Source organism: Protomyctophum parallelum (genome assembly GCF_964188405.1).
Source record: "Protomyctophum parallelum genome assembly, chromosome: 20".
Taxonomy (NCBI): domain Eukaryota; kingdom Metazoa; phylum Chordata; class Actinopteri; order Myctophiformes; family Myctophidae; genus Protomyctophum; species Protomyctophum parallelum.
Window position 1 is genome coordinate 14,082,173 of NC_139718.1, and position 25,693 is coordinate 14,107,865.

General features: G+C 40.6%; 2 protein-coding genes across 2 annotated transcripts in view; both read left to right on the plus strand.

Moving 5' to 3' along the window:
• Positions 1-338: 338 nt before the first annotated feature.
• LOC310877839 (uncharacterized protein) lies at positions 339-12,283 on the plus strand. Its single transcript, XM_083791799.1, has 19 exons — positions 339-442; positions 1,454-1,935; positions 2,053-2,172; positions 2,385-2,609; positions 2,776-2,904; positions 4,621-4,895; positions 5,493-5,566; positions 6,365-6,486; positions 6,614-6,704; positions 6,857-6,921; positions 7,869-8,047; positions 8,389-8,431; positions 8,858-9,671; positions 10,036-10,211; positions 10,976-11,109; positions 11,199-11,356; positions 11,624-11,702; positions 11,890-11,932; positions 12,101-12,283. The coding sequence occupies exons 2-19, from the start codon at positions 1,596-1,598 to the stop codon at positions 12,196-12,198; spliced, it is 3,165 nt and encodes a 1,054-aa protein (XP_083647925.1). The 5' UTR covers positions 339-442; positions 1,454-1,595; the 3' UTR covers positions 12,199-12,283.
• A 1,560-nt stretch (positions 12,284-13,843) lies between these two features.
• LOC310878264 (meiotic recombination protein REC8 homolog) overlaps positions 13,844-25,693 on the plus strand; it is a 22,790-nt gene continuing 10,940 nt past the window's right edge. Inside the window, exons 1-3 of the mRNA XM_083792492.1 lie at positions 13,844-13,994; positions 15,982-16,050; positions 16,967-17,109. Coding sequence (XP_083648618.1) covers positions 13,939-13,994; positions 15,982-16,050; positions 16,967-17,109 — 268 coding nt within the window. The 5' untranslated portion in view covers positions 13,844-13,938. The remainder of the gene's footprint in view (positions 13,995-15,981; positions 16,051-16,966; positions 17,110-25,693) is intronic.

The window sequence follows — 25,693 nt, forward strand, 5'->3', positions numbered from 1 at the left end:
CTTGGACATGATCGATGAATTGAGTACAAAAGGACCCAAATGGGAACAAGCCATAGGCTTACTTGGGTTTAAATCATAGTGTTATACCGGTAGGTTTAAATACATTCTCTTAGCAGATCTTGTATTTTACTCTCCTGCGCTTTTTTCTGCAAAATGTTAAGTAAAGTATTCATTCGATCAATGATGGTACACAAAGGGGTGGTGACGCATTCTACGCCAGGAAGTGTCGTCTCCTTCTCACGAGCCAATAGCGTAGCTTGTTATGCCATTTAAAAATCCAGTGTGAGTGACTGTGTACTCACTCAAGTGTAAATTACACAACCACTAACAGGCTAGCATAGCCTCGGTCCCAGGCTTACTTATCTGCTAACAGCAAGCAAACTTAGCAAAGTCGCGATGCTTCGAATTGGTTAGAATAGATCAACTGTGTTCATAGCATAAGGTAAGAATTGTTTACCTCTATTTGCATGAAGCGGTGGCGAATAGCATATTATTTTGTTTTCGAACTTTACACGCGAATTAAACTATAAAGCTGCGTTACTGGTAGCCCCTTTCGGGACCCCACATAAAGCTTTTCTGAAATTTTGATAAGTGCACTGGGTCGAACAAATGTCAGAAACTTCAGTAGCATTGGGTTCTGCTTGGAGGGCTACGTTACTGGGAGAGTTGAGGTATGCTAACCAATTAGCTAGTTCGCTTTCTCCGATGAATTCAATACATAGGACCACAATGGAAACAAGCCCTTATGGGCTTTTTGTGTTATCATTTTAGCACCATTGCATAATCGTACCACTATACTATTTGCAACTGTTATAGTAGGCCTAATCTAGCCCAAACATTTAGATTCTCGTAGAGGTTTTTTTCGATTCTGACGAATCTCTCTACGTTAACCCCGCCCCTAACGTCGAAAAGGAACGTTTGTGCCTCAAAATCACTCTTACCTTGTACAAATGCAAAATCTAAGCTGCTTTAAATTTTGCCCCACTTGTTTGTGATCTGTGCGCACCCATATTAAACACCGAGCATGCTTATTTTTCAATAAAAAATGTATTTTAATCCACTCTGTCTCGGAATCTGGCAGCCATCTTGGGTTTCTCTCCATTGTAGATGCTCAAGAGAACCCTGGCCGCTAGGGGCGCGGGCAATGTTCTGTTGCGCATTTACAATGGAGGATTCCGAAACAGAGTGGATTCAAATACCTTTTTTGATTGAAAAATAAGCGTAGAGAGATTCGTCAGAATCGAAAAAAAACCTCTACGAGAATCTAAATGTTTGGGCTAGGCCTAATCAAAGCCCCCTTGGAAGTATTCTATCGATCGATCGCCCCAACAAGTGAGTTTGTCAGTAGACCATAGTTAAAATGGGTTCAGATGCATGTGGACATGTGGAGCAGTCCACATGCACAGTAGCATACATTTGAAAAAATATTTCACCGTGCCATTGTCACTTGCAGGTATCGACGTTCGGGCGAACATGGACTCAATCTTATGATGTAAAGGAAGGGAGTAGCTACAAAGTGCATTGAGCAACAAAGGGTTCTTATCTTGTCATATGTTCCATGTTCCCTCCATGGAGACACAACAAAGACTTTGAACATGTACCCAACAATCACACCGGACAAGAACTTCAGGCAGCTTCAGGGAAGCCGGACGACCCCCAACCAGCATATAAATGAAGATTCAATGGCCTCTCAGTCTCCAGATATGTCCAGTGAAACTATATCTGTGTTCATGGATGATGATGATGATGGGACATTTACTTACAATACAGATCTTGTGCCTCCCCCCAAAACCACAAACTGTATGCGACGCACTATGACACAACATGACTCTCCTGCCAAGGTCTTTGCAAAGCTGAAATCCCAAATTCAAAGGGAGCGTCATCTCACTGAAGTCGCCTCAAACCATCCTGCGTTTGGGTCTAATTTATTGCCCAGTAAGTTGTCAATAATGTTTAATATTTATTCATGTTGGCCATCTGTGTAAGACATGTAGACAGGAAGCCAATATGAATCACATTTGAGCTTTAATATAATAACTAATGGTTTCACAGAGCCTCATCTTTCCTGTGAGAAACAAGTCTCTGAAGATGAAGTGCTTGACCTGAAGAGGGATCAGGAATTTAAAAATATTGGCAGTTCGACTGTGAGGAGAAGACTGATCAAGGGGCAAGGTGAGAATATTGTGGAATGTCTGCTTTGTATGCAATTGTTATCATTACCGAATACATCCTCGCAGTCTGTTTGTCCAGCAAATCCTGGTGCATCATTGTTTCTTCTTTACTACATTATGGGAAATTAACTATCATAAATAATATTTATATAATTGTTAAATGACTGTCTGCTTGACTTGAGTCCAATCTGCTTTTGTGTTTGATTTTGTTAGGGTGCTGCCCTCAAATGGAAAAGCCAACCTCCGCTGTTTATAAAGAGAATTATGTGCCGGACACCACCACCATGGGTTTGGGTTTTGGCAGTGTTGTAGGAAATGCTCTACCTTACAATTTGGACATGACTGCAAGTCGAGCTGATGGTCCTGACAGCCAAACACCTGTTACAGCTGACCCACTTCTCTGCCACAACTTGCCACAGACATGCATTTCCAATAAAAGTGAGTTAATTTTGTGAAGAAGTAATTACTTCATGCTACTCCCTAGTTAACCCCATGCTTCATATTTATTTATTCACATCACTTTATTTGACTTTTTACACAGCAATGCCATAGTCAGTCTGGAATAATTCACTGATAATTTCTGGTTTACTGTTTGTTTGAACAGGTTTGTGGGTTAAATTGGAGAAGCTTCCTCAGATGTCTCCAGCCAAGCTCTTTGTTCACATTAAAGAGAACGAGAGGAATAGACGTAATCATAAAGCTGGATGCGGCATGACAACGATCCATCGGAGAGGTGAGGGAGTATTAGGAGATGTAATGCCTGATTTTAAGTGTTAGATTATGTCAATGTAATACTAAAATGACTGCTGGATTTTAAGATTGGACCTTGAGTTCTTAGGATGAATCCTCTGTCATTCAAGTCAAATCCCTCTTATGTTTACAATATGTCACTAACGTAAGGATGTCGAGGTAAGTCCACCTGGCCAATTGTTTCCCAATCAAATAAATAATCTCAAACTACTGGCTCGGTTGCCATGGAATTTGTTGGGCACCTTCATGCCTCACAGACAATTTAGGCATTTAGCAGACGCTCTTAATCCAGAGCGATTTACATTAAGCAAGAACAAAAAGCATAGGAATACATCACATATATAAAATCCATTTATCATGAAACATGCGTAAGCTAAGAACGTAACTAGAACATATCTATATAATGACGCTATACATATATACTATACTGTACATATGTACTATGAAGTGCTATGACTACATGCAATGCAACTATTGTGATGTCTACATGACATGCTATAAGTCTGAACCATAGACTGTAAAAAATATGGACAAAGCGTTCCCCGGGTCTAACATGAACGTAAAATGAAGCCTGTAATGATATGCTAATTCCTGATGTAAGTCGCCATCTTTTGGTACCAGCTGGCCATTGGCTGGCTCCGTTTTGTACCAGCTGGTCATTGGCTGCCCAGACAACGAGGCGGGACTTCCCCCCCTTCTCCGTTGGTTTTTATTTTGACTCGAGTGGGAGGAGAAGACTCTTGAGTGGGAGGGGAATCCCGATCATAGACTGTAACGGTAGCCACGCCCCTCAGAACATACGCGAGTTTATGGTCATTTTTTTAATTAATGGGACCATAATTTTCCAAAAAGAATATTATGACATTAGAAATGAGACTTTAAACTAGTGACTGGAAGAAGAAAGTATTCATGACCATGTTTATTAAGGTAATACAGTCTAGGTGAAGTTGGGCCAAAATACATGGGCCTCTATGGAGCTATGGGGCTTTTTGGGTCCAGTCCAGCGCCACAACAGGCCATTATTATGAACTACCGATTTCAAATGAGGCTTCACGAAATATCTGGCTGACTGCCCCCCTGGTCTGAACCCTACTGATCTTGGTGAACCTATGGCCTCCTGTAGCACCACCCGTAGGCCAAACTTTCCACTTGTGGCATACAAGATGTATCGTGTGTGTGTGGTCCCTGAGCAGGGGCTGTCCAGAGCCCGGGCAAAGGCCTTTTGTGGTGGTTCTGGACAACCATGGGTCCGACCGACTCGACACCGGGCACTGCACTCCCTGTGGTGGTGTGGAATGTGTGTCGAATTTGAAGTGGGCGAACGGTTCTCAAGTTACGTGCATTACAGCTGTACAGAGAGACAGAGACATGGTGCATTTATAGATAGATGATGAGACTGTAGCCCAGATACAGAATGGTACTTTAAATGGAGCACAATTGGATTGTAGAATCAGCCTCGGGTCCTAATGGATGTTTCTAAATCACTTTTCAAGATTTTTCAAAAATAGCAGATGTACACGCTTGCAGCATGGCACGAGGTGACTTTCACACAGATGCTTTCCTCCATTCTGTGAGGGAGTGCTTTTATTTTAATGGAAACAGATCTTTTCATGTGGTGTGGTGCTAAAGCTGAAGTCGCAAATCCAGCTTAAGTAAACAAAATTAACGCTTGGTGTTTTTCTTTTTTTTTTCTCCGTAGGTCCCTTTCAGCCACAGGACAGGTCAACCTCCACAGCCTTTCATAAGGATGTGATCGAGCTCAAATCATCCATGGGTGATAGATGTGTTCCTGGAAGTGCTGATCCCATCAGTGAGTCCAAATTGGAAGGAGCAGATGACCCTGGTGAGGATTTCCAGCCTGTTATGGTGGACCCACTTCTCGTCAGTTCACCAAGCATCTGCTTCAGGAAAAAGCCTGAGGGTGTGTTTAAATGGCCTGCAAAGCCCTCCAAAAAGAGACCCCAAAAGGGCAAGGTGAGTAGACTGTGATTTTAAGGAACTGCTCACCAGGGTCTTAATTTTCTTTTAATTGTAGAGAAATTCCATTCAACATTTGACGTGTTTAACCCATTCTGACCGGGCACCCATTTTGGTGTCGGCATCATGTTATGCTTTAGCTATTTAAAAATAGCAGATCTACAAGCTCATATCGCGCCACCGAGTGGCGCGATACGAGCTTGTAGGTCTGCTATTTTTGAAAAAAAACGAAGAACGACTGACATTTTTAGAATCTGATCTCGGGTCAGAATGGGTTCGTCAGACCAGTGTGTGTCCGGCGGAAACCTCGTGTGAATCTGATCTCAGGTCAGAATGGGTTAAAAGACACATCTTTGATTTGTGAAAATAAAATTGCACACCTGTAGGCAATTCTCTATTTGTAAATCACAATGCATCCACAAGCCTAATATCCTGCTCTATTTACTCCAGAAATTAACTATATATATATATATATATATATATATTATACAATTAAAATGCTTTTTGGTCAGGCCAACTGCTCATATTTCAATTTGAGTGCAAAATCTGTCTTATTGGAACATTTGGTGAGCAATTTCCCCCCCTGCTTTGTAGGTCATTGGGGTTTATTTAACAAGGTGGATGCTGAAATCTAACTCTGCTGGCTTGTATGTTGATGGAATCCTCAAGTAAGTATAGTAAATTAAACTCCCTTTGATAGTATCTTGTTTACGTTCAAACTATTCACACATAAGCTGTACAGTGTGGTGTCACTAAATGCCTGCAAACATGTAGGCTAAATGCCTGTTTTTGATTGATTGATTGAAATATTTATTAACAGTTTGTAGAATTTACAGTACATTTTAAGCACAAACTCAATACAAAGACTGTCAACTGTGAGTGGACGACCCAATTAAGCATTACACTTGTTTACAACAGGGTCCACATTGTTCAATTCATCATGTGATCAGTAAATTATTGAAAATAGATTGGCAGTTCATGGGTGCGTGTAATGTAGTTTGTAAATGAAAAGTTCCAATTTCCCTCATGCCCCTTACAGACTTAAACACTTAAACCCCAGGATAATTCTGTATACTGGAGAACACTGTTGCTGAAAATGGCTGATCTTTAAATATCTTGGCAGAAAATGGCAGATATGCAATGTAGAGCAAACACATAAAAAAGTCCTATAGAGCCCTGTGGGTCTCCGCTCATCAATGCATGGGTTTTAACTTTATATTTACTTTGCTCATTTCTTAACGTATTTTTACTAAAATGTATCTGCTCCATTCCGAACGTTGAGAAAGCACTACTGTTTGATATTCTAATTGGGCTGCTTGCTAATGATGATTGGAGTGGACTGAGGGATCCCTGGTATCCCTCACCACACCACAAGGTGATGATCCCTCCAGCTCTGCCCTACCCCAGCTGCAGCCACAACAGGCAGGGTGGAGAGAGTCACATTTTTACGTATATTTCCTTCACAGGGACGACAAGCAGCCTTGGCATAGTAGTGTCATTGTGGAGAGGCTTTCCAATACTGTGCTCAAGACGAGCTCTGGAAACACGTACATTTTGGTGGGCAGGATGGCCATGTCGATGGACTCTGGTAAGTCGGCTAAGAACATTTCAGACTACGTCGTGCAAAAATGAAAACCCCACCAATGAAATGTGACAGCAAAGTGGATGCATATAGTGAATGAAATAAGTTATGATATGTTGTCCTTGTCCTATAGAATTACCACGGTGGCTTTTAAAGAAGTTTGCTGATGGATTCCCTGAAGACTGGAGAATGATTTATGATAAGTTCAAGTCAGAATCAATACGGTAAGTTGAATTCAGTCCATGTATCCAGGAATAGTGTAATTTTGTTAATTGACTAGTGTTTTGGCATATAGTGTTATATATATATATATATATATGACACTGGCTCCTGATCTACCAGTTATTAATCCTGTTAATGATGATTCCTGTCGCAGAGAGAAGAGCAGTAAAGTTGTCAACCAGACTGTGAAACCGCAGAGGACAAATGTTCGCCGCACAGGTAAGTACAGATAGACACATGTTCATCTGAACTAATTGTTCAGTGTGCCAGACTTCATTCCATGTAATAGGACAAGACACACAGGCGTTCACTGTAGCACAGCTCACTGAAGCCCTTCCAAGTTATCCAGACTGCTGCAGCAATCAACCTCCAGTCCCAAGAGTTTCCCTCCACTTCCCAGTAGCTGCCCACACCCAGTATGAAACACTGCTGTTGACATAAAGTAAAACATTAGTGATGTGAATTGGCATTTGGCACTGCCCTCAAAATTTGATTCGAATTGATTCTACCATGCATTGCATCACACTTTTCTATATTACTGCACAACCTTTAGAACTGTATATATATCTCATATCCAGTGTTATAATTGTATATTCTATATAATTATATTTGGGCATCAATTATTGATTATATCACATTGCTGCCCGAGGTGGGGCTGGCGAAAGGGCCTTTCTGTGTGTAGTTTGCATGTTCTCCCAGTGTCCCCTAGGGTAGGTACCCTCACAAAAAACATGCAGTAATCCTGGTCTCTAAACTACCTCCCCCTGGCCAGCCGGGGTGCCTGATGGAGGGGAAAGGAACTGGCCGGAATAACGTGTTCCTTCCACACGGTACGTCCGGCCAGGGAAACTCCCCTGTCAGGTGAAAAGAAGCTTTAACTCCTCATGCATTGAAGGAAGCATTAGGTCAGTCCTCTGCAGTTTGTCATTGTAACATTCGGTTACGGATATTTGGCTCTTCAAAGTAAGTGTTACGCGCGATAAAACCTTGGCAATACGTTATCGAGGGATTAATTAATGCTGGCGTGAATTTTATGTTAAAAGAATGACATCACACTTCAAATCATGAATTCTATTCTGAAACTCAAGAACCTTTTAGAATTAGATGGAGACTCTGCTACTGGTATTGTAGTAGTACAGTTTATATATATTTTTTCTCTTCTCCAGCTGTCACCTGTACACTTGCGTATGACCTACGACGTAAGACTACGTCCTCTGCGAAGACCTCCCGAAGTGGCCGTGTGATAATCACCCCTCTAGATTATTGGAGAGGTGGGCGGGTCATCGTGGACAAGGACATGAACATGACCATTCATGATTCCTATGAGACAACTGTCTCTCTCCCAGTAAGCTACTAATACCTTGACATTGAACACTATGCTCTTAGACACGTGTGACCCCCCCCTGGGCCTTTAGTCTACTATGTGGGGTTCTGTGTGTGCATGTGTGGCTGTGCCTTTAACGGTTCCATTGCAGTGTTGGAGGGCGGAGACAGAGATGATGAGTGGAAGGGGAGACACCTGGCCAGTGTCCTCCCCAAACACTATTTAAGAGTATCAAATAAAATACTTATTTTTTTGTCCTCCGGTGTGGTTTCCCCTTCTTCGTTATGGCCCCAGAGCCAGCCATAACACACGCTTGATGTAATTTACTTATTTTACTGACTTATTTCAACGTCTTTTTGCAGGAAGTTCAGGCAGAGGTAACAGTTTCCCGGTCCAACCGTGAAGGTAAGCATGCATGGAAGTACAGTAGCCTTGTATAATGTCAGATATTGGGTGTATTTTTAATACTTCATTAGTCAAACCTGCATATTGTCAGTTGAATATTGCTTTGTAAGGACTGTACGTAGGTTTCTAAAATTATTTTTTTGTGCCCATGGGTGGTGCTATAGGAAAGGCTATGGGGCCTTTCTCATGCTCTGGTGCAATGACGGTGCACAGCAAGTTTCATGCTAATTCAGCCAGTAGTGTCCAAGATGTTTTGTTTGGGCGAATGGACGGATCAACTTACCAATGTTAGATCCACACTCAAAAGTACATGTTTTCTTCAATGGTTGTAACTTGTGTGAGACTAAACTAGACTATACTATACTAGACTGTATGAATTAAGGCTTTGTTACTCATTGGTTCACTATGTGTTTTCTCTGGATATAGAAGACACAGTGTCAAACGCCAGTGAGATGGCTCCACTAAGAAAGGTAAAACCGCCACCTCGCCACTATAATGGAGCCAGGGCCAAACCTGCTAAACAAACTGGAGGACTCAACGAGCAGCTGAACACTGACTTGAGCATCCCAGAGGGCTTTTCTCGCAGATCAACATCTATTGCAGGAATTACGGCCATGCAGCCCACATTGTATACAGACGGTGTACCTGAAGCCAACTCAAATCGCCGCTCAAGGCAGAGGTCTAAAAACCCAAAGAGACTGTCTACCATAAAAGGCAATCCTCCAGGCAGCTCAGATCCTCCCACTAGTGACCAAGCTTCAGATGCTGACTCTTGGGCACCACCACACAGCCAGAGGAAGGGCACCAAAGCTTCAGACGCTGACTCTTGGGCACCACCACACAGCCAGGGAAAGGGCACCAAAGCTTCAGATGCTGACTCTTGGGCACCACCACACAGCCAGAGGAAGGGCACCAAAGCTTCAGATGCTGACTCTTGGGCACCACCACACAGCCAGAGAAAGGGCACCAAAGCTTCAGATGCTGACTCTTGGGCACCACCACACAGCCAGAGAAAGGGCACCAAAGCTTCAGATGCTGACTCTTGGGCACCACCACACAGCCAGAGAAAGGGCACCAAAGCTTCCGATGCTGACTCTTGGGCACCACCACACAGCCAGAGGAATGGCATCAAAGTTTTCGGAGAAACTGGATCGAAGGCCAGGAAAGATGTAAACAACGCTAAAGTAAAGGAGGATGATGAGGACCAGTGGTCTGAGGCAGAGCTGGCAAGGCTGAAAAAGTAAGTTTTTCTTACAACCACAGAAAGAGATGGGTCTCATTCACAAGTTCTTCAACAATTATTTTCTCATGTTCCTGAGAAATGAGCCTATTGAACAACGTAATGGCCATTCATTTGGAGCCTCATGAGTCTCTACTTTGTGTCCCAGATAATGACTATAAATTGTTTAGTGTGTGTGTGCCTGTTCATATTGATTTGCACACTGGATCAAAACGATAAAAGGCATGCAGATGTTTTATTCACATGTGTCATTTACGAAAGTGTAAATGGTGAATGACTGCATCATGTTTGTTGGTTGAAGTCGCCATTTTTGCAGACCAACACTGTTCACTTAAGTATGTACCTAAGACTGTGTGTTGTGTAGGGCTGTCAACCTGTTCCCAAATCATTTGGGAAGTTTCTGGGATAATGTGGCTCAGATGGTTGCAACACGCTCTGCCGAAGAGTGCCAGAGAGAGCACATGTCGCAGGGAGTCGTCATCACAGGCCGAACCAAGAGAACCAAAACCTCCAGGAAGAAAGAACCTGTAAATGAGACGGGTATGTGTTTCTGTTTGAGTCAGGTGGTTTAGTTTGCTTATTGAAGCAGGGTGAGGCTGATTTTCTTTTTTTTTAAAGTCAAGGAAGGAACCCCAAATGATTGGCTGTGGTCCCCAGCTCAAAATATTTTGTTCCAGGGACCTATTATTCATAGGGACTTGCTGATTTAATTGCACTGTTCAACTTCTTGATAGGAAGTGATTTGATCAAATCTTTGGACATCCATTGTTAATTTCTAGGCCTATGATGGTGAGAAAAAACTATAGTCTGGAAGTGGAACTACACCACCCGAAATCCGAGTAAGGAAGCTGCCATTTCCGATCATTTCTGCTAAGCAGCAAGCTATATATGCTTAGGTAATTTCTATTTTTATTAGGATAAATCTGTGGGACTGTAAAGACGAAACAGAAGTGGGGAGGAGTCTCCACTTCCGCTTTATCGTCTACTCATGATAAAGCTTCCGTTGCTCTAGACTATATGACGGAAGCATTTGGAAATTGCGAGAGGCAACATTCTGGCTACGCGAGAGCCAACGCAAGGTAGTGCCGGTGCATTTAGATCCCGTAGCCCAAGGGGGCTGGATGGTATGATTGACTGAGACCCAACCAGCCTCCTTTTGAGAGGGTGAGGGAGAGAGACCTCCCATTGCAGCTGGACTTAATTTATCATACGGCAAACTGCAATGATAAGATGTTTCTAAAAAGGACATGGAGGAGCTGGCAAGATGATATTGCTGTTTGTGCCTCTTGTCGACCCATTTCCAGAACCTCCCAAGATAACTGCCGGAGTTGGAACCTTGAAGAGAAAGCAGCAAGTTCGTCATCTTATTAAGTCCATGCCCAAAGAAGACTATGATGATGCGTTCACTAATGCTTCAATGTTTGCTAATGTGTACCAGGTATTTAAAAAACAACAACAAAGTAGCTCTTTCTTGTAGTTATTATAGTGTGTATATGATGTGAACGTTTTCTCTGTCTTGCTACACAGTTCCCTGCCACCTTGCCTTCTGACGAGTCGGACGACGAGTTTGTGTTTCCAGGTCTAGGGTCGGTGACCCCGAGGACATCATCATCATCAGTCTTCCCTACAGTAAAGACCCCTCGCTGTCACCACATCACTGAAGATATGTTGGGGTCTGTTGACAGGTGAATGAAGCTGAATTCTATCTAAGTGCTGACTTTCGGTGGTGTAAAAGCATATATAATTTAGATTTTTTTACTTTACTGGTGAACAAAAAAAAATCCCCTTGAGCGCTGAATCGGGTGAATTTATCTTTATACATATAACCACCTGACTACTATAAGCCATTTACATATGATCAGTCAGTCCAAAATGTGCAATGGGGAGGAGCTGGATAATCTAGTTGGTTAATGACATGATTACAATGTTTTAACTTTTCTCTCCATTTGAAGGGATAATGATGACCGTTCTGTTTATCGACTTCAAAAACGAATGAAGAAATTCCGGGCTAATGTCTGCTGTGCTGTAAAGGTACAACTTTATGATGATAAGAATTATCATATACATTTATCTCATCCTGGTGTTGCTCGCTGAAAATTACTTCCATTAGCTTAATTGCCGTTGTTGTTTTTTTATGATGTATAAATTGAATTCAGAGGCATACTTATTTCAATTGAATATCATATGCTAAGTTCTTAATGTACGTTTCCTCTTTCAGGATATCAAAGTGAAACCATCTGAGAAAAGACGTCTTATTGGAGGTGGGTTTTTCGAAAGAAAATGTCCAATATAAATTTGTAGCAGGTAGAAGTGTTTTGTCAGATTTTTATCAGTCTGTCAGAAATCTATATCAAACTCCTGGAATTCTACATATGTTACAGACTCACTAAAATGAGCAATGTTAAACTGATGCTGTCCTTATCTACTAGAACACAATTCCTTCCTGGTCAAGGAGACGAGACCAGATTCAGAATCGGCTGAAAGTGGAGAGGAGGAGGAGGAGGATTTTTACTTTGATCTGGACTGAAATGTTTTCTTAAATGTTTTAATTGTATTTTACTTTTTTTATTTTTTATTTTTTAAGATTCCAAATAAAACATTTCTTTAAATAAACATAAATGGAGTCTGAATGACTGAATTTGTTTTGTTCTTATTCTTAAAGAGATGATCTTTAACTATTTCATGTAATGCAAGGTTTCCATTTCAAGTTTGGTATATACGGTAAATAAGCGATGGCTGATTGAAATGTTATCTAGAAGGAAAAGCAACAAACGCTTGATTTGAGTCTGATTAATACATCGTACGACTGTCCTGGCTGGTCTACAAGCTCCTTGTAGGCCTACTTTATGTCGGCGTATTTTCGATCTCGTCTTTGTATCAATTCAATCTGAGTCTTGGCAAAACGTGCATGTTGTTTCAGGTCATTAAGGTGAAAGCATGTGTCATGACATGTATCATAGTCTGCTAAATGTTAACGTCTTCTATGAACAGGTCTAGTTTGGTACAATTCTGAACAAAAAATAAAAATTGCTCCTTGTGCAACGTCAGTGATGTGCTTTTTGAGACGAAGATCAATCATGCTATAGCCTGTATACCTCGTTGAAGAACCAATAGACCCTGCAACTCTGGAGAGGGAGAATTTGGGTGGGAATGGAGCCAAGAAGAGATTAAATGTGGGAGTCCAAATGGAAAGAATTAAGTCTTTGTTAAACTCTTTATAGTTCTGAAAAATAAAAATAAATAATGAATCTTTGACCTGTTAATGATGCTATATTTAGTTTTTTTTTGTGGGAAAGCTGTGGAAGTGGAGAAAATAGTATTTACAAAATAAACTGAACAAATCAGAAAGCACATTCTGTTAGTTATTTCTGATCATATGAAAATACAAGTCATGCATGTGAGGGAACAACCCAAACAGACAATAGCACTTGGTCAAGTACAGACATTACAGAATTCATAGGCATTAGCCTATCTATGGATGGGTTTATTTCAGAGTTTTGGGGGCCTGTAGAAATCAACACAAGTTGGATAACACCTCATAAAAAATACATTTTACAAAATCATCTCTTCTGAAGGTCAAGTTGCGGCGACATCAAAGGGTAAAGGCATGCGTGCACCTGCAGGTTACGTGCCCGGCCCTCATAAACAACGGGTGCGTTCGGATTCTTCGCACCGGTTCGGTTGCACAGCCAATACATAGGGCGCGTTCGGCTATGCGCACCGGGAATGTGGTCAGTTTGTTGAGTGTGGTGGGCGGTGACGTCACAGAGTGCGTTCAGTGTGCCTTATTTACGAACGACCAGGTACAACACACCATTCACACTGAGCAACCCTACCCTCAGGGTAGGGTTGCTCAGTGCGTGCACTCGGCACACCCGGTGCGCAGCGCACTGGATTTTCGAACGACAACGCACTGAGTGCACTGAATAAACGAACGACAAGAGAGCACACCAGTGCGTTCAGGGCGCATTTCCGAACGCGCCCAAACTAATAGGCGAGTGCTCTCCCGGTGCGCATTTCCGAACGCACCCAAATGTTTACAATAATAAACAAGTTTCATGATTGGCTGAATGTGTGGCCTGGCAACGGGAACCTGTGTCCTGGTAACGGGAACCTGATTGGCGCACATGGGGTCAAGTCATCTCCAATCAAATAACTTTACAAGTTAGTGACGTGTGATCACTTTGCCTGAGTTTCGCGCGTTTCCAACATTCCCCGGAGACTTTATTAATTTCTTATTATTCGGTGAATTTATTTAACATTCAAGATGTTCTATTATCCTGCTATTCTGAATCGACAGTGCGGTTGTTTCTCTACGATCTGGTGAGTCCGTTTTTACAAGTCAACTTTAGACTGAGAAACTATACATTAAGTTGAATTTGCCAATTGCCATAGATTTAAACCAGATTTAAATGCCCTCAAACAGTATAGCCTATAGCTGCTTTTGTATGTCAGACACAGACTGTACTTCGAACAACATTAACTCTCAGTCTATTTTTTTTGTCAATTGTTCAATATTGGTCATATTTGACAAAAAAAAGTTTAAAAGAAAATACACAAATAGATTAGGCTTACATTCACACAATCTCTATATGTGATGTGGTGCTGTGAGCTAGATGTAGGCCTAGGCTACTATTTTTGATTAAAGTATAGCTCGATCGAGGACCTTATGCATTAGTATGATTTTACATGTATCTGATGCTCTTATCAAAAAATGTAATAGTCTAACAGTAACAGAAGACTAAGAGTATAGCTACTACCGTGTTCCTATATTGAAACATTAGCAAAGAAAGTCTGCAAGATCAGTTTCTAGATGGGCAACTTTAATTGGGACTTAATTACAAGGTCATTATGTCTTCTTAAGTTCTTCCTTTGTTCTCGTACAGTCGAGTCAGGGCCCCCCCCCCCCCCCCCCCCCCCCCCCCCCCACACACACACACACACACACACACACACACACACACTTGTGGGCCTGGCCTGTAACTTTTAATATTCCTTGTGAAAATGACGATAATGACGGTTGGTGGATGTAGCATTGAGATGAGATGAGATTTATTGTCAATGTACAGTAGTACAGTATAGTATAACTATATTGTAGGCCTAGATCTGCAATTTTCGGCAGGCGACACACACTTCTCCAGCACACTGTGCTGGAGAAGTATAGGTATAGCACTCTCTGTTCTGCACCGCTTAGTGGAGAAGTATAACTAATCTCCCCCCACGGGCCCCACCCATAGAGTATTAAAAGGATAGAGACTGATCTGGCGCGAAGCTCCGCCCCCTCCGCTATTCATGTCAGTGGAAGTTGCTCAGTGGCGTTTTGAAGCACCCGGAAGGACCGTCTACTTCCGCCTTTTTTCGGCGATTCAGCATTTGGGCACCAAACCTTGGTGCCCAAATGCGGAAGTGCAGCTGGGCTTTAACATTGAGCGCTCGGTTGCACGGGGTATCCTCGTCAAGAATCCACGGGTCCGCCTGCAGTCCTTCCTCTTACCACTAGGGCCCAGCGCTTCAGCATTGGAGTGCCTAGCTGGCCCCTTGGGGGCCCCACCCCACACAGCACACACACGGTTCACCCCATACCAGGGAGGGAGAGAGAGAGCTCTTAGTCCTACTCCTCGATGTTTTTCGTTTTTTAACCTTTTTCTCAAATTAACCAGCAAACTATAATCTACATTGTTAGTAGTGTGTCCTTGATCCAACTTGCTTGGAAATGTGCATATTGCCGGCAGCCAGCACCTATGCAAGTCAGATGAGATGAGCATGTGCACTTGGATGCATAGGCAATCAAGACCATTAATTTATGACAGCTGTGAGTGACTCTGCTGTCTGTGTAGGGCTTTTAGCATAGAGTATTAAAGGCTTTTAGAGGTGTAGGGGTGATAATTGCGTGATGATTCTAACGTACAGGATTCTATAGGTCACCACTTTTGGTGTGACACACTCCTTCTGTTTACATGCCGTTGTCAACACGTGCTGAGTAACGACAAAGATTGATAGATTTTGGAGAAGACTGATAGTTTATCCTTCAGTAATTAGGCATGGAAGTATTCACACTACTTTTGGATTTATTGGGGAAAGGAGGAGGTGATTGTTGAAGTTGATTCAGGCTGTAACACTGGCATGAAGATGGCGATGTAAAAATGTATATACCAGTATAATTTAAGATTGTACAACAGCTCCTCATCTTCTTCTCCCCTCCCTCCTTCCCCTCCATTCCCCTCCCAATTCTCCCATCTTTCCCTCCCCTCTTCTCTCCCCCTCCCCTCTCCTCTCCTCCCCTCTCCTCTCCTCTTCTCTCTCCTCTCAGGTTGGTGGCTACAAATGGTAAAAAAGTCAGCAAACGTGAATACCTGAAAGTCAATGTTCCAAGAACCTGGTAAGAAGTTCTTAACTGTGTGTTCATGGTTCATGATTGCAAAGCCTTCGGTTTGTCTTTCACAGGTTACATCCAATACAAAATACAAGTGATAGCCATTTCTCCTAAATGGAAATCTTAGGTGCATATAGCCTAGGCCTAATCATACATTTGTAAGATAAAATGTCTTATGCATCTGGCCACTATGCCACTAGAGTCTTATCTGTGTGTCTCTCTAGTACTACAACAAGTAGGTCTGGACCAGGGGGGGCAGTCAGAGAGATATTTTGTGAAGCCACTAAGGAAATCGGGATTTCCTGAAAGTTCATATAATGGCCTGTTGTGGCGCTGTCATTGGGCCCAAAAAAGCCCCATAGAAGTCCATGTATTTGGGCCCAACTTCACCTAGACTGTATTATCTTAATAAATGAATACTTTCTGCTTCCAGTCACTAGTTTAAAGTCTCATTTCTCATGTCATAATATTCTTTTTGGAAAACTATGGTCCCATTTATTTAAAAAATGACCATAAAGTCGCGTATGTTCTGAGGGGCGTGGCTACCGTTACAGTCTATGATCGGGAGCCACCCCCCGTTCGAGTCAAAATAAAAACCAACAAAGAAGAAGGGGGGAAGTCCCGCCTCGTTGTCTGGGCCAGCCAATGGCCAGCTGGGCCCAAACGGAGCCAGCCAATGGCCAGCTGGGCCCAAACGTATCTATAAAGATGGCGACTTACAGTTCAAGGACTGACAGGCTTCATTTTACGTCCATATAAGACCCGGAGAACGCTTTGTCCATATTTTTTAGAGTCTATGGTCTGGACCATATGTGGTTATGGGGATACCTCTTTTGTGTGTTTCGAGCTAAAAAGTCTGCTGGGGGGAACCACTGCTGAAATTGACGATCAAAAAGGATAATGGCGATTTGAATGATTTCAGTGATCAGCTCATCGACTACCTCCTGGTGAGAGTCCCGCCTCCCCGGCCGAACCTGCCCCATCCTCGCCTCTCCCTCTACCTGTCCTCACAGCTGCAGTATGGCGTGGTCAAGGTGTACCACCACCAGTACAACATCCATCTCAGTAAGTATCCTGGAACCATCACCTCCAGTCACTTTAACCACTGTTTACGCCCGGGACCCATTTGTGGGTCGCAGACACATTGTTACGGGTCCCCTTAGTTTTTGTTTCTTACATTTGATTTTTAATTATTTTAAAAAACATTCCCAAAAAAGCAAAACTTTTCATGAATTAATAACAAAATGCAAAGATTATTTTCGGTAATGTCATGAAGAAATGCAGGAAAACTCTTAAGAAATTCCATGAATTGAAAGAAGTAGCACAAAGCGACACGCTGTGAGTTTGTAGATCTGCTATATTCACTAGTTTGGGTCCCGGGCGAATATCTAATTTCTGTTTTGGTTCACGCGCTGAAAGGTTTGGGAACTACTGACTACATTAAGACCTGAGACCAGATTCTACAAATGTCTTCTAAATCATGACATTTTCTGGAAAATTCTATGTTTCTATATCAGTGGTTCTCAAACTATTTCATGTCAAGGACCCCAAAAATTACATGTAATTGGCTGCCAACCCCCATCTGAAAATATGTTGTTCCAGGGACCCCCCAGAAAGAAGATATGAGTTAAAAAAATGTTCGCTGTGAAAGATATATATTCAAAGATTTGCACACGTTTTCAAGTTATTTCAAAAATAGCATGATTTTCTTCCCCCAGAGGAAGCGAGACTTTAAGAACTTTTTAATACCTAAAAAAAGAAACAAAGAAGACCATTACATTACTGCATCAAAAGTAATCAACAAACTATAAAAACGAGTCAAACATTGGCCTTTTAGTGGCCTCGGAACCGTACCAGAAAATGAAAGAATTTCAATTTTGTGCGAGGTGTACAAGTTTGCAGCGTGGCACGAAGCGCAGTGAGCTTGTATGTCTGCTATTTCTAACCAATCTTCTTAATCCTTATAAATATATATGAATAAATATATGTGATGGATAATTTTAAATGGAATCCATCTTTAAAATAATGATACTATGTAAGGACTGTATAGGACTGTATAGGACTGTATTAATAATATTAAACAATAGCTTAGGATCGATAGCTTGAGAGCTAGAGAGAGCTCCGGAGCACCGGAACTGAATAAATACTTTAGAAAGTAATCTAAGTACCATAAATACTCTTTACCAGAATAGAAGCAGAGGGCTTGTAACTTTACAGAAATGGTTATAAAAACCTTTTAGGCTATAATGAGTAAAAGTCAGAGTATAACAGAGTTAACAAAATACCTTAGAATGAATTTGACAGACACAAGAAAGAGAACTCAGACAAGCAGAACTTAGAGGGAGGTTCAATCAAATATATTCACCATTGTCTCGGGAGAGAAGAAGACATGCCATCCGGACAGCGTTACACAACGATCTCTGACCATGTTCAATTAAACATGGTTGATATAGCATACCGTAATCAATACACCGGACAATGTGTTGAACAACAAGGTTAAAAAAACATATTTGTTAACAAATGGACAGATAATGCAAGACGTCACTGAATATTGCATACAGAAAATATCTCACGGGGCAGAGATAGTCCTGATATGAATATCAGTTAGTGGAATCAGGTGACAAGGCAGAACGTCATTGAGTGCAGTTTACCAGTCTGTTAGAGCGAATACTAACTTTCAAGGGCAAAAACACAGAGGCTGGGTGTTTTGGCCAACGAAAACAAAACAATTCTTATCTACCAACGCTGGCTAGGGAAAAGTATTACTATCGAGACTCAGAACCATACTATTTTAAAGTCAGTGGGACAACCGGACATCAAATGTCAGTCACAGGGCAATTAGATTAAAAGGTCAAAAGGTCAAAAGAGCATTCACCCACAAACTAGACCAAATATATCTATCAACTCCATCGCATTTTGTGGGCGAATGGTCATGTGACCTTTGACAATATCAAATCCTCAGGGGAAACTTTACTTTAACAATGAATTAAACAGGAACAGAATGGCAACAGGAACAATGAAAACAAAAAAAACACAATGATTTCAACTTTACTAGGCATAAAATCCTTATTTAGATGGTACTTTGGGAACGAGAAAGAATGGCTTTTCTTTCTTGATGATGATGATATCTTCGGGATTGGCAACCAACCCAGCAAACCGTTGCAGCCAAGGCCTGGCCGGCGAGATGTGTCATTTTGACCACATGAGTGTTCATTTTTAGAGCAGTTCTTCTGGTTCGCCATCAGTTTGTTGTCAGAACTGAATCTGCGAGAGTTCTTTTGGCTCGTTGTCGGAGCCGATTCTTCGCCCCTCCCCCCCCCCCCCCCTAATGACAGGTTCACAGATACATTCTCTGCAAACCGCCATGTGGGCGATACTGATATGGCGTCACATGGTTCAAGAGCTTGGAGAGGGGAAACGGGGTATTCCGATGGTGATATTATTCATGCGCTCCAGCGCGATGTCGCAACAATGTCTTTGGGAGTCCCTTAGTACCATATAAAGGTCAAAATATAGAATCAAGTGATTCCGGGGAGATTAATGCCTAGTCCAATTAAACTCATGATGATAAAAACCAAAAAAATAAAATGGAGAGGTAGGTGTTCCTATTTATTAAACTCAATTTAAGGTGAAAGGGGTGGTTCTGGGATAATAGGTTATGTTATGGGGAAAATAAAGTTAACTGTTTACAGGGGGGATATTCCAATATAGGGGAAATATGAATCCAATATGAAATTTAAAATAATCAAAATATGATGAGGTGGGATAATGAATTATAATGGAATGAAATTTAGATGGTCCCAAAGATGGGATAAATCAGTTCAAATAATCTATGTAATGGGCTCTCAGATCTTATGATGAAATGGAATGGTTATAACAGTAAATATTAAATCAAATCAAATCAAAATTACCTAATATTTATTTAATTGTGGGGAGAAGGGAATATTAGGGGAACATGTCTTGGGAAGCAGATATTAGCAAACAGAAAAGAAAAACATTCAATAAACCACATACAACATGAAAACAAAAAAAATGGTGAAACGAAAACAAAAATGTCTGGTGAAACGTGAGTGGAATAAATTTGTTCCATATGGGAAATCTATGGGCAACTGATTAGGGCAAACTGTTCTGGGGGTTGGGCCTAACCATAGTGAATTCAGACGGTTCTGAGTTGGGTCGGGATCAAGTGTCAAACCTTGTACAAGGATGGAATGTCGACGTCCACAATCAACAGAGCAATCAGACAAATGAAGAGAAGTCAGACCAGCCGAACAATCTCCCTCGTATTTTGTGGAAGTCGAAATTCCGTCGGTTTGTCCCTTGAACACGACCCGCACAGAAGTCCGTATCTGGAGATAAAACAGATAAAACAAAGAACAAACTGGTGAATGAAATGAAAAAAATAAAAATAAAACATAAAATAATACAATAAAATAATAATTCTGACAAACACTTCAAACTGGTTCTAACACCTGCGCATGTGCACTGGGCAGATGAAAGGCAGAAAGAGAAAGGTATCTTAAAAAATATATATATATATACATATTCATATTTCTCCTGAGGGCCTGGTCTTTATCAAAATAACCAATATTTATATAGATATTTATATTTCTCCTGAGCGTTCCGTAAAAATGCACTTTTTATGGTCTGACGACCGTTGAATCCGAACGACACATGTTAAAGTATGTAAACGACTGAACGTTCACATGTTATGCACAAAATGATGTCTTAGCTGGTAGAGAGCCGTATGCCTCCCAGAAATAACTGATTATTCTGGGGTAGTTAAAAGTATGTGGTTGACTGATCAATACACATGTTTTGTAAAGTATGTAAACGACTGATCGTTCACATGTTATGATTGCTTTCAGGAATAACTGATTATTCTGAAGGCCTGGATGAACAGACTGATCTATTCACCCCTAAATTAGCACACTAATTTACTGATAAACTGTATGCCTCCCAGAAATAACTGATTATTCTGGGGGATTAAAAGTATGTGGTTGACTGATCAATACACATGTTTTGTAAAGTATGTAAACGACTGATCGTTCACATGTTATGATTGCTTTCAGGAATAACTGATTATTCTGAAGGCCTGGATGAACAGACTGATCTATTCACCCCTAAATTAGCACACTAATTTACTGATAAACTGTATGCCTCCCAGAAATAACTGATTATTCTGGGGGATTAAAAGTATGTGATTGACTGATCAATACACATGTTTTGTAAAGTATGTAAACGACTGATCGTTCACATGTTATGATTGCTTTCAGGAATAACTGATTATTCTGAAGGCCTGGATGAACAGACTGATCTATTCACCCCTAAATTGGCACACTAATTTACTGATAAACTAGTTGTGCTACTATTCTAAGTAAACAATAAATGTGAGAATCACAGAGAAAATGAAAACGGGTTGTACTGTGAAATCTAGTAGCGCTCCAGGAATTCAACAGTATAGGGAGGGAGAGCACGTCTCCGAATGACCAAGGATAGAGGGCAAAGAGAAAGATAAAGTATTCTGTTACCACAGTGAACAGTTTGACACATGAAGTCTGTACACTGGACTTTAAGAAAGTACAAATAAAAATAGAATAATAATCACTTGTTTTAACTAATTGAGTGAGATATCAAGACTAACTGTGACATCTGTTTGTTTGTTTTTTTGTTTGTTGTTAGTACTATAGACTATAGCACCTGAATTGTCAACATAAAGAATTCAAATTAAAAAAATAAAATAAAATTAATTCAATTTAAAATCAAAAGCGAAAATCTAAAATTAAAATTAAAATTAAAATTGAAATTGAAACTGAAATTGAAAAATTAAATTTAAAATATTTCAAAATTAAAATCAAAATTAAAATATTTCAAAAGATTTATTTTTTATTTTTTTTATGAAAAATAAAATAAAAATAAAAATAAATAAAAAATAAAAATGTAAAAATAAATGTCAATAAAATAAATACATTTAAATAAATTAATTAATAATACTGGGAAGTTTACCTAACGTAAAAATGAAATATTAAATGTTATTTAGTTGGGTTTTGGTAGAATGGAGGCTATACTTGAGAAATGGTGGAATCGGGGTCTGACAGTAATTGTCGTCATGATCCTATATTTCTTAATAATGTAATATTAAATGTAGAACTCAGTGGAGAGTTGTACCAAATGTAAAGTGAAATGTTCCTCACTCACGCACACATGCAAACACAGAGAGAGAGAGAGAGAGAGAGATATCAAAGAACAGTGTGATCTGTTCGCTTTGGAAAATGGTGAAATGATCCTTTAAGGGGAAAACATTCTAAAGGGAGAATAACTAAGAGTTTACACTGTTGAATGGTCATGGTCAAGATAGGATATTGTGACCATTCAATTAGCAGGAAATAAATTGAACAAAACAAACTTGGGACCCTTCCTAGCACCTAATAATTGGACAAGCACACACACACGTGCACTAAGACTGGGAGGGAGAAACATGCACGCACACACACACGCATACGCACACACACACAATATACACACCACCGGCACAGGATTCACACACACCCCCACGCCTCCCACTGACATTCCAGAGATAACAGCACCCTCTAAAGTAGGGAGTGTCCTTTCAACCACACACAGACACTAATGGATTTAAAAAGAGCTATTATTAATTTAAAAACAATGGGAATTAAATAGTCAAATTTAATTATGGTATTAATAATCTTATATTGTTTTGGGATGTTAAAAAAATTGAATGAATGAATTAGTGTTAAGTACTGGGAAAAGCATGTGAATGAACACCAGTCTGTTTATGGATCGTTATAAGGTAGAAAATTTACCCTTGCATTGATCGCTCCGTGTCGACTCGGAGGAGAAAGCAAGAATAAATATTATATATACATTTCCCGCACACAATGAAGCGATCGTTCTACACCGAGTGCTGGAAAGTAGTTACGATTCACAAACAGACCATGCTAAAATAATTTATGACATGATAAAAAGTTCCGCTACTTTGTCTTAAGTTGATAAGCTAAAATGAATGCCTCGCTGCTCGAGGCGTTATCAGGGGAAGAATTATAATGACAGTATAATCTAAAGAAAGACAGAGAAAGACATCAAGCATTGATTTACTTAACTTGTATCGTAACCGAAGCAGACAATCACTGTCCGGAGGAAGAAGGAGCCAGCAGTAGAGAGACAGCCGGGAGGAGGGTTGGTTCTGTGGAGGAGCGTTCCGACCCTGGACAAGCCAGGCTTGTCAAACCCCATGCGTCGATCGCTTGTCCACAGATCCGTGAGAGGTCCATGAAGTGTTCACTACTGTTGAGCCGTGAGCCGTTCACGGACCCCAAAATAAAAAAGTCGCTTGTCCGTCGAAATCTGATGACATGCATTCCGATACAATGGCGAACACTGATCACAAGAAAACTCCATGCTCAAAAAAATTGCTCGTCTGATCCTCCTTGTGTGTGTCAAGTGAATTTGAGGAAGTGAATTAATAGGCCTGGTTGTTTTTCTTTTCGGAGCTGCTAATAGAAATTAGGCTTAAAACTCGTTAAAGGAGGCAAGATTGGACCAAAATGATGGATAATTTTAAATGGAATCCATCTTTAAAATAATGATACTATGTAAGGACTGTATAGGACTGTATAGGACTGTATTAATAATATTAAACAATAGCTTAGGATCGATAGCTTGAGAGCTAGAGAGAGCTCCGGAGCACCGGAACTGAATAAATACTTTAGAAAGTAATCTAAGTACCATAAATACTCTTTACCAGAATAGAAGCAGAGGGCTTGTAACTTTACAGAAATGGTTATAAAAACCTTTTAGGCTATAATGAGTAAAAGTCAGAGTATAACAGAGTTAACAAAATACCTTAGAATGAATTTGACAGACACAAGAAAGAGAACTCAGACAAGCAGAACTTAGAGGGAGGTTCAATCAAATATATTCACCATTGTCTCGGGAGAGAAGAAGACATGCCATCCGGACAGCGTTACACAACGATCTCTGACCATGTTCAATTAAACATGGTTGATATAGCATACCGTAATCAATACACCGGACAATGTGTTGAACAACAAGGTTAAAAAAACATATTTGTTAACAAATGGACAGATAATGCAAGACGTCACTGAATATTGCATACAGAAAATATCTCACGGGGCAGAGATAGTCCTGATATGAATATCAGTTAGTGGAATCAGGTGACAAGGCAGAACGTCATTGAGTGCAGTTTACCAGTCTGTTAGAGCGAATACTAACTTTCAAGGGCAAAAACACAGAGGCTGGGTGTTTTGGCCAACGAAAACAAAACAATTCTTATCTACCAACGCTGGCTAGGGAAAAGTATTACTATCGAGACTCAGAACCATACTATTTTAAAGTCAGTGGGACAACCGGACATCAAATGTCAGTCACAGGGCAATTAGATTAAAAGGTCAAAAGGTCAAAAGAGCATTCACCCACAAACTAGACCAAATATATCTATCAATATGAATCCTTTAAAATGTAAAGCATTTATCATTTAAAGTTTAAATGATGAATGCTTATTTTTCCCCATGGTAGTTCAACACCATGACATACCGGTCACATCAAAGGACATCGCTAGCCAATCATAATCAACCAACCATACCCATAACCATTTTTATAATATGAAAATAAATATACCTGCATACAGACAGATCAAAATGATGGCATGTCAGTTCAGTATAAAAGTATTAATACTGTGACGAAGCACATTGTAATGTTTTTCTACTTTGTTTTCCTTCTTATGCATGCATCATTTATGAAAAGAAATATATTATACAAAGCGCGGTTTTGCACACTTGACTTTGGGCGGGTTGTTGATTGTTTTGTTTGTTTGTTGTAAACGTTGTGGCGCAGGACGCAGAGAGCGTCGGGACTTGTTTTGGGGAGGGAGGGGTTTTGAATGAGAATTGTTTGTTGATTTCAGTTTGTTTACCTGTTCATTTCTTTATGGTATAGGGAGAGCGACAGGGACAGACGCACTTTGTCAAGTGCATTGATTTAAGTGTGCACCGGTTGTTTGACAATACACACTTGCTGCATCTCTATATAAATAATATAAACCATATTCCTACGATCCTGTTGTTTATTTTTCCTTAGTTAATAATTTGCCTTAAGACACATAGGGCGATTGTTACAATACTGCAATGTAGAAGCAGTTAGAAGTGGTTAAAGTATGTTTTGTATAAACGTAGTGGAGTACAATATTTGGATCCAAGATGTAGTGGAGTAGAAGTACCAATCCTAAACACTGACAACACACATTTCCTATGTTTAATTGTGGTGTTTAACAGCTGTTAACTGGGATATAGTTATGCTGATTGTCGTCATAAAGAGCTTGTCCTTTGACCCCTGTCTCCCCCCAGAGGACACCAGGGACATCGTCGAACGTATCGAAAGGTTCGAAGTAAAAAAGAACATTGACATGGGGAAACCTGGGTGAGACTGTCTGTCTGTCTGTCTGTCTGTCTGTCTGTCTGTCTGTCTGTCTGTCTGTCTGTCTGTCTGTCTGTCTGTCTGTCTGTCTGTCTGTCTGTCTGTCTGTCTGTCTGTCTGTCTGTCTGTCAGTCATTTAGTAACATGTATGATGTATGGTGATGATTAAACTTTAATGCTGTTGAACGCTGTTGAA

What these genes read in the sequence shown, in the direction of transcription:
- LOC310877839 (XM_083791799.1), top strand. Translation starts at nt 1,596, where the DNA reads ATGTACCCAACAATCACACCGGACAAGAACTTCAGGCAGCTTCAGGGA. An exon ending in TATGTTGATGGAATCCTCAA is followed by an intron (nt 5,567 to 6,364) that starts GTAAGTATAGTA and finishes TTTCCTTCACAG; the next exon opens with GGACGACAAGCAGCCTTGGC. An exon ending in TTCAAGTCAGAATCAATACG is followed by an intron (nt 6,705 to 6,856) that starts GTAAGTTGAATT and finishes TTCCTGTCGCAG; the next exon opens with AGAGAAGAGCAGTAAAGTTG.